Consider the following 18,131-nt stretch of genomic DNA (forward strand, 5'->3'; position numbering starts at 1 on the left):
TTCAAATTAATATTTAACTTTTTGGATGAAGCACACCAAAGCAAACAATGTCTGTATGCATTTAAGTTCATATATAGATATATACACATGTTTAGCCACTCAGAAAAAAATTCTGAAAGTATAAATACTAAATGTGTGTGTGTGTATGCAGAAATATACATATATATATATACATAAAAATATATAATTACATATGTGTGTAAATTATAAGGAAGTTACATTCTTCAGCTTTTGTAGTTTAAAAGTGAAAAAAAAAAATGATTTTGTTTAATTTTTTTGGTGGGGTGGGGAGTAGAAAAAATTTGAAAAATTGGTAACAATTATATTGGTTGTTAAAAGTAACATCATTGCTTTTTAATAATAGTTTTTAATACATAGTGATCAAGATAAAGGGGAATAATAATAATAATAATAATAACAACAATAACAACAACAATAACAGGCTAATGGGGTAAATTACAAAAAAGAATGGTTTAGTAAATATTAACGACTCCTTAAGAAATCCAAGTATTTGTTTTCTTAGGATAAAATTTCAAAATGTAAATACAAAAATGTTTATATACATATACATACACACATACACACAAACACACACACACACACACACATATATATATATATATATATATATATACATATGTAAAAGTACAAATTGTTTGAAGTTATTTTTTCTAGAGAAATATTGTTACAAGAATTAATGGTTAAAACAATATACTAGCTACAAAAAAAAATCCAAAATAAAAAAACACTATTTCAATTCATGAAATTCCCATTAAAAAAAAACCCACACATACATTCATGTAGATGTGCATACATGCACATACACACTGCATAGCTGCTTTTTCAAGGTAGGTAAGGTTGGCTAATAACAACAAAAACAAGTTTATTTGTGTATACATTGTTGGATTGAATATTATTCCTGTTTATTGTTTTACCTAAAGCCAGACTGCTAAACAGTGACGGTGAAGGGCAATTAGTGGTATCTATATTTCAGGTTTGCTGAAGGGTAAAATACTATGAAATAAAATGCTATATCAAAAGTAGCATTTGAAGATATGTATATGTATATCCCACCACCCATATATATATAGACACACACACATATACATATATTATATACATACTCATACGTATATACACATATATGTATACATATAAATATACACTCAACACATGCACACATATTTATATCTTAATAAAGATGCTGAATGCTCTAGATCATATATAAAGGTAATTTCTCTTAAAAAAAAAAGAAACCAACTTATTTTAATCCCAAACAACCTATCAATTCTAGATAAACTTGATATAAAGTTTTATATTTTAATGTATTATATATGCAAACTTTTGGACTAGTTTGGATGAACTTACGTTTTCGCCTATGGTACTCAGTTGATCCTGAAATAAAGAAATATTGAATGTAGAAACGATAAAATATCAACAGTATAAAATGCAATTCTTATACAAATTTTTAGTCCTGACAAATTTACATAGAGAAAAGTAAGTGGTAATTTATATGTTGAAGTAGGTAGATTATAAGTATTTTAAACATTATTAATTATAGCTTTCATGCCAAATCATAACCATGTACATTAAGTTTATCTAGAAAATGGCACAATCATGAAATTTTGTTTGTTTTTATTCGTATTTTGTATAAAATTTAGACACAAACTGGAGCATAAGGATGCATATGTGTTTGTGACTATGTGTTTGTGTGTGTATATGAGCAAAAATGAAATAAAACTTAGCATATTTTATTTTATATTAATGATAGAATCTATAATTTTCAAATAAAAGAGTAAAAAAAGATATTAAAAATAGGGTAATATTTCTTTCAAGTTATTTTTCTTAATACCTTGCAATTATGAATAGAATGAATATCAGTCATAGTTTTATATTGACTAAGTTATTGATTTTATAAAACAAGAAAACTCTATTAAAAACAAAACAAAAAAACTCCTAGAAATATTAAAATTAAAAAGGAAGAATATAACAAAAAAATGAAAAAATAGAATTAATTTGTAAAACCTCAATAGAAAGAAATGCTAACAAATATTGTATCTGGTTTAGAGTTCCAAATAAATGCTGAAGAAAACAAAGAGCCAAGAATGACCTCATCAAAGTTCAGTGTCAACACTAAATGGAGTGGAGATTATGCAAAAGAGGGCTGAGACACTTTCACACTAAAGAAAATCACCCCAAGTCGTTTCTTGATATTTAGCAAGAGACAAAAGAGTAAAAAAAGAAAAAGGTAATAAAAAAGATGAAATTTAATTGATTGAGGAATGTAAATATTTACTGAAATGTGCAGCAAAAATATTCTCAACCTGAGTTTTGTATAAAATTCTAAAGAGTAATAAGAGTACAGTCTTAATTTCATGTATGAAGGGAATTGTTTCTGCTGCTCTTCACCCACATACATTACCCTACCCTCCATTATCCATTATTGGCTACATCAACTCCTCACCCCTATCCAATCTCTACAGTTGTCACCTACTCTTCCCTACCTTGCCAATTTATCATCTTTGAACACTTGTTCTTCATTCATTATATTCAATACTTCACCCATTACCCATGTCTTACTCTTGCAACCTCTACATACCCATTTCCACCTTATACTTTGAGGGTGTATTCAGTCACCACAACACCACTATTTATATATTTTCCAAACAGCTCCTCTCTTCTAAAATTGTGTAGCCATGTAACTCCTCTATTTCAAGAAACATGTTTTGTTCTGGCCTCTTCTCTCATACTTTAGCCCATACCATTTTCTGGCATAAAACTGCCTAGTCTTGCAAGTTGCATGGCACTCTCACTAGTGCTGGTGGTATAAAAAAAGCAGCCATTGCACATGGTAAAGTGGTTGACATTTTGAAAGGCATCCAGTTACAGAATCCATGTCAAAGCAGACACTGGAGCATAAGGCAGTCCTTAGATCCATCAGATCCTGCCAAGCCATCCAACTCATGCCAGCATGGAAAATAGATGTTAGCTGATGATGATGTTGATATAAGCTGGGTGTACTTGTGGAAATTCAATGGTTTTTCGTAACTATGAAATATATAATTCCTTAACTTCTTTTGAAATTGCATTTCTTTAATGAAGCATTTGATTATTGAAGTGGTCAGATACAGTTTCAAAAAAGAACGTTTTTGAAAACTATATTCTTTATAATACTTGTCATCACTTCTGCTTTGAGAGTTGTTATTCATTATTTTCATCTACACCAAAAAGTGGATGTGATCTAGAAGGAGATAAATGCAAAATGTCCACAACAAAATAACAGTTCACTTCCCTTTGCCTTTCTAGTGTTAGTATGTTACCAAAATTATTGGGGAATGTACTGGAAGAACAATGTACATAACAAATGTTTTGAATAACCCTAATGAATGAAACAGAAGTCATTATCTATGTAAAATATTATTCTGCTATGATAAAACTGATTATGTTCGTATAAATGAATGTTAATATGCTGTACTACATCCTTATTTTCAGAACTAAGAAAATTTTCAAATAAATTAAGCAACATAGCCACCTCATCAAGCTGTGGATCTCATATATATATATATATATATATATATATACAACACACATATATATATATATATATACATGCATATACACACAAACATATATAGATATATGAATTTATGTATATACATATATTGAGTCCACAATGCAGTAAGGTAACTACTTTCATTAACAATCTGTTACACATATGTATGTATTATTCATAAGACAAGTGACTGATAAATGCATGAATGTTCTAGCTTCCATTCATTCACCTTAACTCTACAACTCTTAGGCTTTAGGAATTACACATAAGAACTTATCATTTTGCCTGAAACAATCATATAAGAATCCACACCTTTTCCTTTTTTTGTTTAGGTTCAATATTTAAAAAAGATCCCTTTTTGAAGAAGTACATTAAACTTTAATCACTGAAAACATTTAGTAGATTTAAAGAAAAACAAAATATTCAATAAAAAGTACAGATTTTTATTATTAGTTCTAAATCATTTTTTAAACAATGACAAATTTTATAGAATTTTCAAATTAGAAACTAATAATTTTGATATTTTATGAGAATATGATAAAATTTACACAAGGCATGATTTAAATTCATTTATTCTCCAAAAGCAAATCGTGACAAGTAATTATTTAATAATTTCATTCAAAGTTATAAGGTTATTGTTTTAAATTCAAGTAACTTTTTCTATTACTGTACTAAATGAATAATAAAAGTGGTATCGAATGATAGAATTAATTGAAAACATGTTCCACTCTTTAAATATATCCACTATGCTTTTTGTTCCTTTGTATGTAAAGATTATAATTCAAAGTTATAGAATATACATATTAAGACAGTATTTCAAATAAACAGATATTTTAATTTTCAAAAAATTTTTTTTCTCAGTATATTTGTCATTGCAGGGAGGATCTCTAAGTAGCATCTTAGATAATAATTTCTTAGGATTGTAGTTTAATTCAAGATAGGTTGATAGCATTGTACATTTGAGTATTTGGTGGCAGTCCTTGGTACTGATGGAAATCCATTGTACATTACCAAACTAGTTTAAAACTACTAAGTTTATTAATTTATTTAAGAATTAATCAACTGACCTATTAAGGAGGCTGCATGATTTAGAAGTACTCTAGGTTTTATGTAAGTTTTATATAAAATTAAAATGTTTAGAAACACTGTTAGGAAAATTTGATACTAAAGTTATCATTGTTGTCATCATCATTTTGATGCTGCACAAATACCTCAGGCAGATATTCATTGATCAATGCTTTCTGTTTCAAGCTAGAAATCATGCTGGCCTATCAGATTTGTGGGTTATGTGGGTTTTAAATTTTGGAGTGGTACCTTCTCCAGATGTTTCATTTTGTTTAGGCAATCACATGCGTGTGTGTATATATCATTTTATTAAAAATAACAATAAAAGAAGTATTTATTAATAGAAGTGAGCTTGAGTAGTTAATATATGTGAGAAACTTTCTTTGCTTTGAGAAAGATTTAGTTAAAAATCAAGTAATTGCTTTCGTACTTATAATGTGCTGAAATGAATTAATAAATATACCAAATAAAAAGGGAAATCAATTAGGAATGTGTTGACAGAAGTGCAAAAAAAAAAAAAAGAGGAAAAAGTAGAAAAGAAGTTGTAAATATTGGTTACTAAGTTATCTACAAGAAATTCTGAAATTGTTAGAATAGCTTGGAAGCAGGTGAATTATTATGTAATTTAATTTGAGTTTAAGATAATGCCCAAAAATTAAGAAAAGTACACCATGAATTGGAGAAAAAATGATAGAACAATTTAAGATCTCAAAATCTGATTTGAATGATGACTGTTACAAGCATAAATTCGACATAAGTAACTGTCTTTGATAAATATTAAACCAGGTAATTTTCTTTTGTTTCAAAGAAACTAAAAACAAATGAAAGAAAAAAAAAACAAACAAATCAGAAACAAACGATTTTTAAATAATGACACAGAAGTTAGAATAGGCAAGACTGATATATTATTGATATGTATTCTATTGTGAATTAAGGAGTTGGGGTTGGGAAAGGACAACTTCTTTTCTGATTAATTCATCTAGTCCACTTTGTTGCAGTGTTTCATGCCAATACGTTGTTGATAACTTCTCTTGGGTTTGTGTTAAGATAAATACAGCTGGTTCACCCCATTGTATAGATTAATGATGGGAGGCTATCCAGCAATAAAAAACTATGCCAAAAACCTCATGAAATACATACAACATAACTAAAACTACCACCAACAGCATTGTTTTTAACAGATAGATACTTTGTTGGAGCTGCAAATGATAGAGATAAGTCATGTATTAGAGACCTTATACAACTTATGTCAGCACTGAAAATAGAAGTAAAGTTAATGATGTTTATAATAGCTGAAGAGAGTGAAAATGTATGATGAAAGGCAAAGAAAGTATGGTAAGATTTGATATCAGTATAAGAACATAAGTTTAACACTATAACATTGTTACTATAGCATAGCTTGTGCCTAAAAAGTTTCATTTCATTTATGTTTAGTATCTTTTAAAATCTAAAATGGATTTGAGAAGTTATTAAATTTATCCTGTGTTTTTCTACTTACTGTTTATATAAATTACCGATCTCATACAATGTTATCTACTTTGTATTACAGCATCTATCATGGAGATATTGATTTTTTGGTGAAACATATTTTTCATAAAGTGAAGGAGAATAGTTGATTGACTCAACTTCAATGCAATAATTATATTTATTTTATTGACTTTTTGGGTACAAAGCCAGTGAGGTTAAGGTGGCTGGACTGCCAACCACATCGTCGCATGTTTAAATTTCCCTACATCTACTATATTGTCTACCCACCCCTCACCACACTCAGTTTATCACTAGGAAGAAGCTCTGCTCCTGTACAGATGAGTGGTGGGAAATGCAGGCAAAGGCATCTAGCTGTAACAATTAATGTAACAAAAGCCTTTCCACAATGCTAGCATGAAGAGATAAACTTAAAACAGGGTAATATAAATAAGAGATAAAATACACAGTTGACCCTGGTGAGATTTAAACTCAGGAATGCGATATAGATATCTATATACATAAAGTGTGTACATATACACACACATACCTATATATATATATATGTATGTATATATGTATGTATATATGTGTGTGTGTGTGTATATATATATATATGTATACACACACACATCTTAGGCTTTCTGTCATCTACAATAATACTACAATTGCTTTTACCTGAAAATTCGGAATATCTTATAAATATTTCTTTAGTAGAAAGAAAAAGCCAAGTAGCATGTATGTTATGGATTAAGAAAGCTGTTAACAAATAGAGAAATATATTTAGAGGAAGACACTAATATTAACAAGAAGAGAGATTTGTTGAGAACACTTGTGTTATGAATTACATGACAAATACAAACTTTATATTATTGTTATTCATGTTTGCAATGAAATTCTTTTGACTATAATGGTAATTATTGCCTTCGGCAGTTCTTTACTAATGCAAGGAATGTAATATAGCCATATTGTTTTATTTTTCAACAGAAGCTTTCTGTTTTTCTATGAGCTATGACGCATGAATTTATCAAAGGTTTTATGATATAATTATTGTATTTTGACTTTGATAGTTCAGAACAACTGCTTTCACTCTTCTCTTTGGTCAGGAAAATACTGCACCTATTTCCGCAATGTAGAGATTTACTATGCATAATATACTTATATTTCAGGATGAATGAGTTTTAATATGACCCCAAAAAGACCCCAACTAGCTACAGCAATGATCTGAAGAAGTAAACATACTCATGAAGAAGCCGGCAATTCTGGATGGTCCTGACTAATATATATCAAGAAGAATGAAATCAAACTTGTCAATAGCTCTTAAAAATAAAAGCAAGTTTGTAATATGCAGTCAGCATTATATTGTGATACTAACATAGGTGTACAATGCCATTTCATTTACATGCCTGCTTCTCAAGCAGTCTACTTAAGAGCTATTTGTGGCTTGGTTGTCTACTGCTAAAAGACGTGGATGACCATGTGCTGCCCTGAACAACAAATAGATCTAAAGGAATGTACATACTCCTGCTACTGATGCATGCAGAGCAGTTCACTATTCAATATAACAGAGGATCAATATGTGTTCACAATTGTGGGCTGTATTCAAAGTGAGAATACCATTCCTAAGTTAGCTTGAAGTTGAACAAAAGAGGACAACAATGAAGAAGACAAAGTTGTAAAAATGATAAAGAACAAGCTAGCTTAGACTGGTTCCTATGATTTCAGTAGTTTTCGTCTGCATACATTTTTGACTTCAACTATATTAGCTCCATATTTCACTTTACACAAGTAATTGAAAGTCCTCTATTTAAATTTAAACAACTTAACCATTTCAGTGAACAAAGGCACTCTGAGTAACTAAGCCAGATATTATATTGTAATGTAAGCAAATGGTGCTTTGATCAAAGTCATGGTAAAGAAAATATTTGATTTTGTACATAATCCCAATACTCTTCAATCAATAATATACCCAGTACTATCAATAAAACATCAACATTCATAAAATAACCTGCCACTCAACCATAGCCACAGTTTAGTTACATGTTATCCAAACCCAGAGATGTAATGTTTAACAAATTCATTTAATAAATATCCTTAGCTTTAACTGAACTGCAAAAGGTAGGTGGGTGGTAAAAAAAAAAAATAAATGGAGAAAATGAAAGACTGTTCAGATTAATACTTTTTTTTATATATTGATCATGTTAATGTTGTTTCCCATAAAAAAAGAAAAAGAATTAGGAAAAAGCTAATCTACTTTTACAATATTCTAGTTAATTTCCATTAACTATATATATATATATATATATATATATACACACACACGTGTGTGAATATATGTATAAAATATACATAATATATATGTATGATATTTATATAGTATATATATATTACATATATTATATAATATCTATTATTTATGATGTGTATATAATATATATAACAAAGTGCATGTGTGTGTGTGTGCATGTGTATATATGTACACATACACATATACACAATTTAATTCCATTCACTCTTCATATCGATGAGTTGAGTTCTCTTAGCTATCCTGGTTTTGTACATAGCAACAGTGACGTCTTATGAAATTACCCCTGCTACCTCTCTCCTTTGTATATACTTGATGAAAGTGGTAATGTTTTGGCCACATACATATGCATATATGTGCACTTTGAATGGTAGCAGGCTGCTGTTTCATGGGTCATGAGCTCAAAATCTTACTATCGACATTTTGCTGTAGCTCTAGGCAAAACATGGTAAATTCTACATGCCTTAGTTTTCCTCACTAGAGAATTAGATTAATGTGGTGAATTGCCAGAATCACTGGACCATTGAAAAAAAATGCCCTGTGATGTCTGTTCCAGGTCTTTGCACTCTGAGCTCAAATCCCACCAAATCAACTTTGTCTTTTATTCACTTCAGGTCGATATACAAAGTACTAGTTGAGTACTAGAGCTGATAATCTTGTTTCTCTCTCTTTCTACCTCTAGTAGAAATCAGCAATAGTCAGACCTGAAGAGGAGAGAGATGAGTTTTGTCAGAATTGAATTCTCATGACATGATCAGAGAGCTCAAAGCAGGGGCCCAACGTGGGGAGCCCAACACAGAGAGCTCAAAGCAAAGCAATTTGAGCTATATCTGGATAATTTGCTTGTATTTAAATAAAGTGTTTGATTCCATACAAATTAGATTTATGACTTCATATAGCATTGATACTAACTAGTAGGTGTTCTGTTCTATCTCCCTGTGAGCAATGCACTGTATATTTGTGTAGTACACATGGGTTTTAGTTAATTGATCTTTCATGATAAGGTATATATTCAAATTAAAGAAAAATTTACTTATTTAACTATAAAATAAGAGCTAAATGGCAACCTTAGTAAGCCTGTTGGGATTCATGGAAGTATGTACATTTGTCTTAGAACGATTCTATTAAATTGATCCTGTGGGTTTAGTAAAAGAACATTGTATGTTTGTACCTAAACATTAACCGTTAAATGACAAGATGCATGCATCTTTTAAACTTAATAACAACACAAATTTGTGAAATTCCGTCTATATATCCTTTTATTCTAAAAAGATCTTTACCAACTTCAGTATTTTGTTACACTAGAGTAATTCAACAATAGTTTAGTATATTTTTGAAATAAAAAACTATTTAAAATCATACTAAATAAACTTTGAGACTTTAATTATTGTATACATTTCTTTTTATGAATGAATGAGTCTTTTCAAGAGCTCTAATATATATTATCTGCCAGTTGTATTTTGTACAATCTATGAGAAAATGCAGTTTTGTATGTAAAGATGCTTTGATTTGAAATCACTAACTGAAAAGTTAGTTCATGTAAAGAAAAATAAATCAGTATTTAGAGAACTTCTTCACTTTTGATATAATATAAAATTATTAAAAAAAGTAGTCCCACGAGTGAATTTTTAGTTTATGAAGAAAATAAATAACATGTTTACAAAAGTAATGATAATATCATAACCAGAAGTTTTTTTTTTTTAATATAAAATGCTTTTAAAGAAATACAAGTGTAAAAAGTTTTAAATTTCTAGTAAATAAAATATTCACAGCTGTTGTTTATATAGTGACAACAGAAGGTTAGAAAAATTCTGCTGAAAATGTAATAAAGTAGTTACAAGTACTTTGTTGAACTCTTGTTTCAGATTAAAAAACACTAGTTTCAATGAAACTTTGGTACATGAAGGGTTAATGGCAGGAAGCTAAATTGATAGATCAGGGAAGAATGAATCAAAGCTAAACATTAAGAAATACAATAACTTACAATGAAAAAGACTCCACCCACTTCAATGAATCATAAAAGTAGAACAAAATAAATCAGATCAGATGTAAAAGAAAAAAAAACATACTACATAAAATCTAAAGATAACAATAGTAAAATTTTCGGGGTGAAGAGAGAACATGGAAAATGATTTTCTTGAATATATAGTCTTTCTTCTTTTCCATAGTTAAAAAACAAATATAAATGTTTCACATGTTTCTTTTGCTGTAGATTCTAAAGATTAGAAATACCTAAATAGAAATGATTTTCTTTGTACTTAAAAATTACAACTATTATCTTAATTTTTAAAACAATCTTCACTTAAGATTAGAAATGATGACATAGTTACTGAAGCATTTCCGCTGTTTGTGAACTTTGATAAAATACATATTTAGTTTATGCAACAAAATGCTTGAGAGGAAACAAAAATAATTGAAGTAACCTACAACAACAACACCATGATGATGATGATGATGATAATAATAATAATAATAATATGTAAATAAATATAAGTAATATTTTTATTTAGTCACCATGTGTAGTGACACATCTGCATAGAAAATATTTAAAGGGATGATAAATTTTAAGAAATGCATCCTATTTTTTTTTTAACATATAGGTGAACTTATGAAATTTCAATTTGAAAAATAATATAAATATTTTTACTCTGTGCAAGAAAAAGTAGCCCATCTTCAATTATTATAGCAATAAATGTTGGTTCATCTATGGTTTAGATCTAAGAAAGATGAGAAAAGAATGACAAAAATAAATATTTGTAGTATTTGAAAAAAATAATGTAGTCTTAGAATGAAAACTGCTCACAGTATATAAGGTATTGCATAACAAAAATTTCCTTATTAATCATGAGCAATACACTTGGTGTTGTTGGATGTAGTGTCAATGACAATAATAAAGATAATATGCAAACTTCTTAAAGCTTTTTAATATTGAAATGAATTCAAGAACTTTTTTTGTTCTGTTATGTTTGCTGTTGATCCATTGTAATATGTAAATAACACAGACTTCATAAATTCAGCAGTTATCTAGTGAGAGCTGATCCCAGTTCTCCTTGACTATTCCAAATTGCCTGAAGCATTTTACAACCATATTTACAAAGGTAGAAAATGTGTTGAAGTAATTGACCAGCTTACAATGGCCAATAATACTTATGATTTTGTAGACAGATGTAGATGACACAAGTAAGGATAAGGAAGCTTTAACCAATTTCCATCAGAACTTTGTTGTTGGTGAAGAAGCTAACATAGTACCATCCATCATCTGTGTATAAATTGCACTATATAAATTTGATGTCTTTGATGTGACTGAACATATTTCTTTCTTCTAAGGGGTGCTAATGACATAGACTATTTATAACAAGGAAGAGTCGAAAATTATGGCTATAACTTATAAGAGGTGTCAAATTTAGCCCAGCATCAAAATGATTCAAGGAAGATTGAATTGGCAACGAAATAAGAAGTACAATTCTGAAAATATATGAAAATCAAAATGTTGCTTTAAGAGAGGAAGATAATAAGTTGGGGGAAGGCATTATTTATTTATACTACTAAAAAGAATTCATTAATGCAACAAAAATTTTATCTAATCAGAAATTTGTTGTATAACCAATGACAACAATCACAGACTGTAAAGCATTAATAATAATAATAATAATAATAATAATAATAATGATAATAATAATAATAATAATAATAAAACTATCAGTGATTGTATAAGCAGTATATATATATAAGTGTATGTAAATCTAGATAGCTAATGCTTACATAAATAATTATTACAATTTAAATTTATAGGAAAAGATTCATAGAAAAAAAAACAAATAGAATTAGTAATAATCAGGTCATTTTGATAAAAAAAAATGTTAAGCAAGCAAAATTTTGAAATATAGTGTAATGACATCTAATGAGTCACTGCCATATCATTAAATAAAGAAAACATCTCAACAATAAACTTTTGTTGTTTTAATCCAAATATAAATAATGGGTACATGATCATCTCTTTCTATAACATAGATAATTTACAATGTAATAACATTATGAGCTAGGAAAACATTTAAAAATTATCTTTGTATGTAAAAATTCCTTTTGACGAAGAACAAGAGCATTTTTCTCAGAAAGCTACTCATTTGCTCACAATATATTACTGGCATTTTATTGACTTTAGAAGGTTGAAAACCTCATTGCAATTTAAAGAAGAAATGCGAGATACCAATATAAATATTGTAAAGCATCTGACCTAGCTCCTTACCATTTGCATTATCTCAACTGAAGCATTATTTGTGTATAATCTCACACACATGCGCTCATATACTAACCCTAACACATGAATCGTTAGCCAGTATGTTTCAAGTAGACAAAGTTGTTTTAACTAACTACAGTTATGCATATGGCTTGCAGAGACTGTTTTAAACCATGTTATTGCAGTTAATGTTTGATTTAAGTGAAAATACATGCGGTATAAGGACGAACATAAGAGAATAAATATACTATAGGAACAAAGACTGCTGTGGAGAAGTTGTTTTAACAGTAGAAGAAATTAAAGAAAGTTGAAGAATGAAGAGAGTTAAAGAGAATATTTGTCAGTCAAGAAACTGTATATCTCTTTGTGCAAAAAATTTCTAATACTGAAAATGCGCACAATTTCAACTGCGAGATACTGTTTTTTACAAAGCTTCCATTATTCAGGGACCAATTGTGTGTGAAGAAGGCTTGGTGTAACTAAGAAAAAAGCAAGTGGTCAAGTATTATCAGATAATTTTTGCTTCATGTTTTGAGAGATATTGCATATGTAAGTTATAGGACATATTGTCTAATCACTATTTAGAAGTTTTAAAATGTTGCCATTTTTATTTAGTCACCATGTGTAGTGACACATCTGCATATAAAATATTTAAAGGGATGATAAATTTCATGAAATGTGTTTTATTTTTTTTAACATACTAGTGAACTTATTCAATTTCAAAATGAAATTTCAATTTGAAAAATAATATAAATATTTTTACTCTGTGCATAAAATTACTTCCAAGAAAAAGTAGCCCATCTTCAATTATTATAGCAATAAAGGTTGGTTCATCTATGATTTAAATCCAAGAAGGATGAAAAAAGAATGAAACAAAATATTTGTAGTATTTGAAAACATAATGTAGTCTTAGAATGAAAACTGCTCACAGTATATAAGGTATTGTATAACAAAATTTTTTTTATTAATCATGAGCACTACACTTGGTGATGTTGGATGTAGTGTCAATGACAGTAATAAAGATAATATGCAAACTTCTTAAAGTTTTTTCCTATTGAAATGAATTGAAGAACTTTTCAACACCAAGTGTAGTGCTCATGATTAATAAGAAAATTTTTGTTATGCAATAACTTATATACTGTGAGCAGTTTTCATTCTAAGATTACATTATTTTTTTCAAATACTACAAATATTTATTTTTTTCATTCCTTTCTCATCCTTCTTGGATTTAAACCATAGATGAACCAACCTTTATTGCTATAATAATTGAAGATGGGCATCGTTCATTAGCAACATTGCATGTAAGTAATTACACCTGGTAAAAGTGAACTGTTTGAAGAAAACTGAAGCTAATTTAGTAAGTTTATTTACAGGTAGTGAATCAACCAGCTTCTTTCTTTTTGAAGAGTAGTAATTATAGGGGGAAAAATTTCAAGGATTTGAAACATAATTATTGCAACTGTTTTAATCAAAAAGAAGCAAATTCATAATTAATTTTGATGACAGTTAATTTCTTTTAATTGATATTACATATATTAAATATTAGCACAGATTGGGAGTCAAAATAACATGCTTAAAAATCATCTCTATTAGCTACATGAAGCTACACATCTGCCTAGTTTAATGTAAAAATGAAAAAACCCAGCTGATGGTATATAATGAAACATGGATACAATTTTTTGTAAGCATATTGACAGTCTTGATGAAATTCCAAAATTAATAAAGATTACAATAATTAAAAATTAAATTTGTGAATATATCTGTACATACTAGGAAGTATAAAATATAGAATATTTATGCATATAGTAAGCTATAATATTTCTAAATGTTGTGCAATGTATATTTAATATTGCATTCTATGAAAAGGTTTGACAAATGAAGAATGTCACAGATAAAAAATTCAACACATATAGATGACAATAATTTTTTAATCTTATTTTTACAAAACATTTACAAACATTTTCTAAGAAGTGTAACTGATTACAATACAGACTGCACTTTTATATTTTTATCAATAAGGAAAAAATTTCCATTCATGATATAATTATTTATTGATTGTTGATGCAGATTTCTTTCTTCATTATATTTTTTCTCACATTAAACTATATACCAATCATATTATTGAAAGTTTAATAAAAAAAAAGGGTAAATTTCTGAATAAAAGATATTTTTGCCCCATGAAATATGTTTATCATCAAAATGGTATATCAATATGGAATTGGTCTATGCCTTAATATATAACAAATAAAAAAAACTCAGTTTTATTCACTGATGTGTTTAAATAAGACTTTAAAACATCAACTAAGATTGTTGAAGAATTTTGTAAACAAAATCTCTCTCTGTAGGGGACTAAAATCTAAAAATATGCAAGCAGAGTAACTCCAATAACATCAAGGGATTGAAATTTTGGGATAACACCGATAATGCAGTTTAGAGTGAATCTGGTCCTTAATGTCAGATGGTAAAAGTAACAGATATGCTTTGGTCATGTTGGATCTCTTTTGAACAAGCATATTTCACTCAGATGGTATGATTAAGAAGTGCTCACTATATATACAGAAACAGAGTAAATGGTTCGATGATATGATTGAGAGGAAAACATCTCAGGTGAATATTTAATTTACTAAGTACAAACACAGAAGGTTACACATTTGCAATATAGTGAAGTGAAAAACCTTGACCAACTGAGATTGTCCATATAAATCTAATAAAAATCTTGACCAACTACATTGTCCATATAAATCTAATAAAAATTATCTCTCTTGTGGTCAGTTTTTAGATTTTAACCCTTTAGCATTGAAACTGGTCATATCCAGCTCAAATGTTGTAGCTACTTTATGTTCAAACTGGCCAGATACAGTCTCTAACAATTACCCTGCAACATCATTTTAAAACTAAACAATCACATTACTGAAATCTCAAAGCCATGAGATAAAGTGTTATTGATTAATTTTTAAAAATATGAATTGATAAAAAATATATTAGACAGACTAATCTGAATGATAAAAGGTTAAACATCCTCGAAGAGTGGTTTTGTCTACTCATGGCATGGATAATCTCAGTTGATCAAACTTTTTCAACTAAGTATATCACATATGTGAGACATAGCATGTTTATTATGCCGATCACCTCCCTGAGGTAGTTTTCCATGACAATATCAAAACTTTCAGATACCTGTTACTAAGGTTTAAGTATTTGGTAACATATTATTGCCATATAGTGTAAACTGATAAGCAGATATTTCACATTTTTATACACCCTTATGAATTATTTCTTTTCAAACAGACTAAAGTAATATTGGATAATTTAAATAAAATCCCCAATTAATATAACAATCAATATCAAGAAAAGAAATTACTGACTTCAATGAAATAAAAAAATATACATCTGATATTTCATGATATATTCATAAAAACATATGAAGTACACTCTTAAATAATCTCAAATAATCCATTTTAATAACACAAAACTGAAAAGGAAAACTGTTGAATTTCAAATTATTTTGAGCTATATACATCTGCACATACACACACATGTGTGTGTGTGGGTATGTGTGTGTGTAAAAAGATATTTATAGATCATATATATTCTGTGAGCAAAAGCTTTTTACATATATTTAAGAATATTTGTCTAACATGTTGGTTCTGATATGTTATTACATAAAAGACAATTGATTCTAAAAACATTTGAAGGAATAAACCACATGCAGTGAGCAAGTAATTCAAGGGGAAAGGATAAATAAAAAGCTTATGTTTTCTTTCATTTTTGCTTTTTACATGTTTCAGTTCCCTTACGTTTTAAAACCTTCTTTAGAATTGCATAGTAGAAGTAATCTGGGAGGATTACTGGTGAAAAATACATAACCATTTCTTTCAACAATTGATAGAACACTGTCATTCCTCAAAGAGACTTTATGGAAATTGTCAACAAAAAAATATGCCATTTTTTTTTATCAACAAAGCTTTTTTTCCTCGTCATGTTTCCGTTTTTTGTTTTCTTTTTTATTATTTTTTCCCCTTTTTCTGAGAGATCCACTTATGAAAACTGTTTACTGTCAAATTCACTCGAGCATAAACTTGATAAGTACAACAGACACAAATAAAGGAGGCACAAGGGAATAAAATAGTTTCGCTATTGGGGGGTATTTACTTATGTCATAAGGTTAAGTGAGATAACCATAGCATTAAATGAAATGTAATAAGGAAAAAAACAAATATCATTTTTTTTCCCAAAGTCTCTTTTCTTTCAACAATATCTAATAAAAAAAATTGCTAAGTAGCCACAGAAGCTTTAGTTGTAAATGAGAATTATCAGAATTTTTTCTTTTCTTTTTAGATATGATGAGAAAAATACAAGAAATACGACCTGTTGTTTGGAATATTAAAGTTTTGACTTGACAGCTTTGTAATGCCTCTTTTATATTTCCCAATAGTTACATAATCTAATGTGGTTAATATGCTTTCTGACATGAAATTTTATTTATTTATTACAGTGATTTCTGTTTATTACACTTTCAATTACTTTAAGTCAACATTTTTACATCACTAGATTAGAAATACTCTAATTATTATTACAAAATTACTTCTGAGTAATTCCCATTTTGAATCCAAATTTCACAATAAACTGTTGTGAAATTTGGATAAATATTACAACCATTATATATACACGAAATGCAAATTTTTTTGACAAATAGGTAGTTAATTTATGGTAATGCTATTTACAATATAAGCAATTTTTAATAAGTGAATTGAAGTGTACTTGTGAATTGGCAATATATAAAAACAGAAACATAGATTGCTTGTGGTTTAAAAAAAAATGAGACATTATCAATAAAAGGAAAGTGAAAAAAGAAACATTTATGAAAAGAATAAAAAAAAAAATGAAATGTTTTATAAATCTTAGGCATTTTGTAAAAGGTAGTTGACAGATTAGATAAAACAAATTTCAAAAGGAAAAATTTCTTAAAACAACTTGACGGACAAAAACAAATGGTATTTTCTTAATTTAGCTGTATTTGAAAGAAGCCCCTTAAAATTAAATAGAAAAGATTTTTCTAAACATAAATCATGGAAACTCAGTTCAGGAAAAGGCAAAAACAAAAAAGCTATTATTTTCTCTCAATAATTGTATGTTTTATGTTGTTGCTAAGCCTTGTCAAATCTTGATTGAAGTTATAAATAAAAATTAATTTTTACTTTTGGAACTATAACATTTTTATAAAAGATAGAGACATTTTGCTTTTATTTTATTCAATGACACTTTTTAATGGAAGGTGTTTCAGTCTTAAGGTTTAAGATGGTAAAGAGTCTACAGCTTTGTCTTTCACTCACATTTGCACACATGAACACATAGAACCATACAAAATGAATGTGCATGCAAAGGGTCATATGCATAAACTCATTCAATGAGCTTTCTGAGCACAACACCATCAACTTTAATTGGAATAAAAACTAAAAATTAAGAAAGGTTGATCTTAGGAAATGTTCTAAGAAATAGAGTATGTACAG

General features: G+C 28.3%; 1 protein-coding gene across 7 annotated transcripts in view; it reads right to left on the reverse strand.

Moving 5' to 3' along the window:
- The window catches only part of LOC115232597 (zinc finger protein basonuclin-2-like), a 202,639-nt gene that overhangs the window by 42,471 nt on the left and 142,037 nt on the right, over positions 1 to 18,131 (reverse strand). For 6 of the 7 annotated variants that reach the window (XM_036500362.1, XM_029802568.2, XM_036500361.1 and 3 more), the window contains one exon: positions 1,369 to 1,395. The exons of the other annotated variant lie outside the window; for it this stretch is intronic. In XM_036500362.1, coding sequence (XP_036356255.1) covers positions 1,369 to 1,395 — 27 coding nt within the window. The remainder of the gene's footprint in view (positions 1 to 1,368; positions 1,396 to 18,131) is intronic. 7 annotated transcript variants of the gene reach the window in all.

The sequence above is a fragment of the Octopus sinensis genome, linkage group LG2 (genome assembly GCF_006345805.1).
Source record: "Octopus sinensis linkage group LG2, ASM634580v1, whole genome shotgun sequence".
Classification (NCBI taxonomy): Eukaryota; Metazoa; Mollusca; class Cephalopoda; order Octopoda; family Octopodidae; genus Octopus; species Octopus sinensis.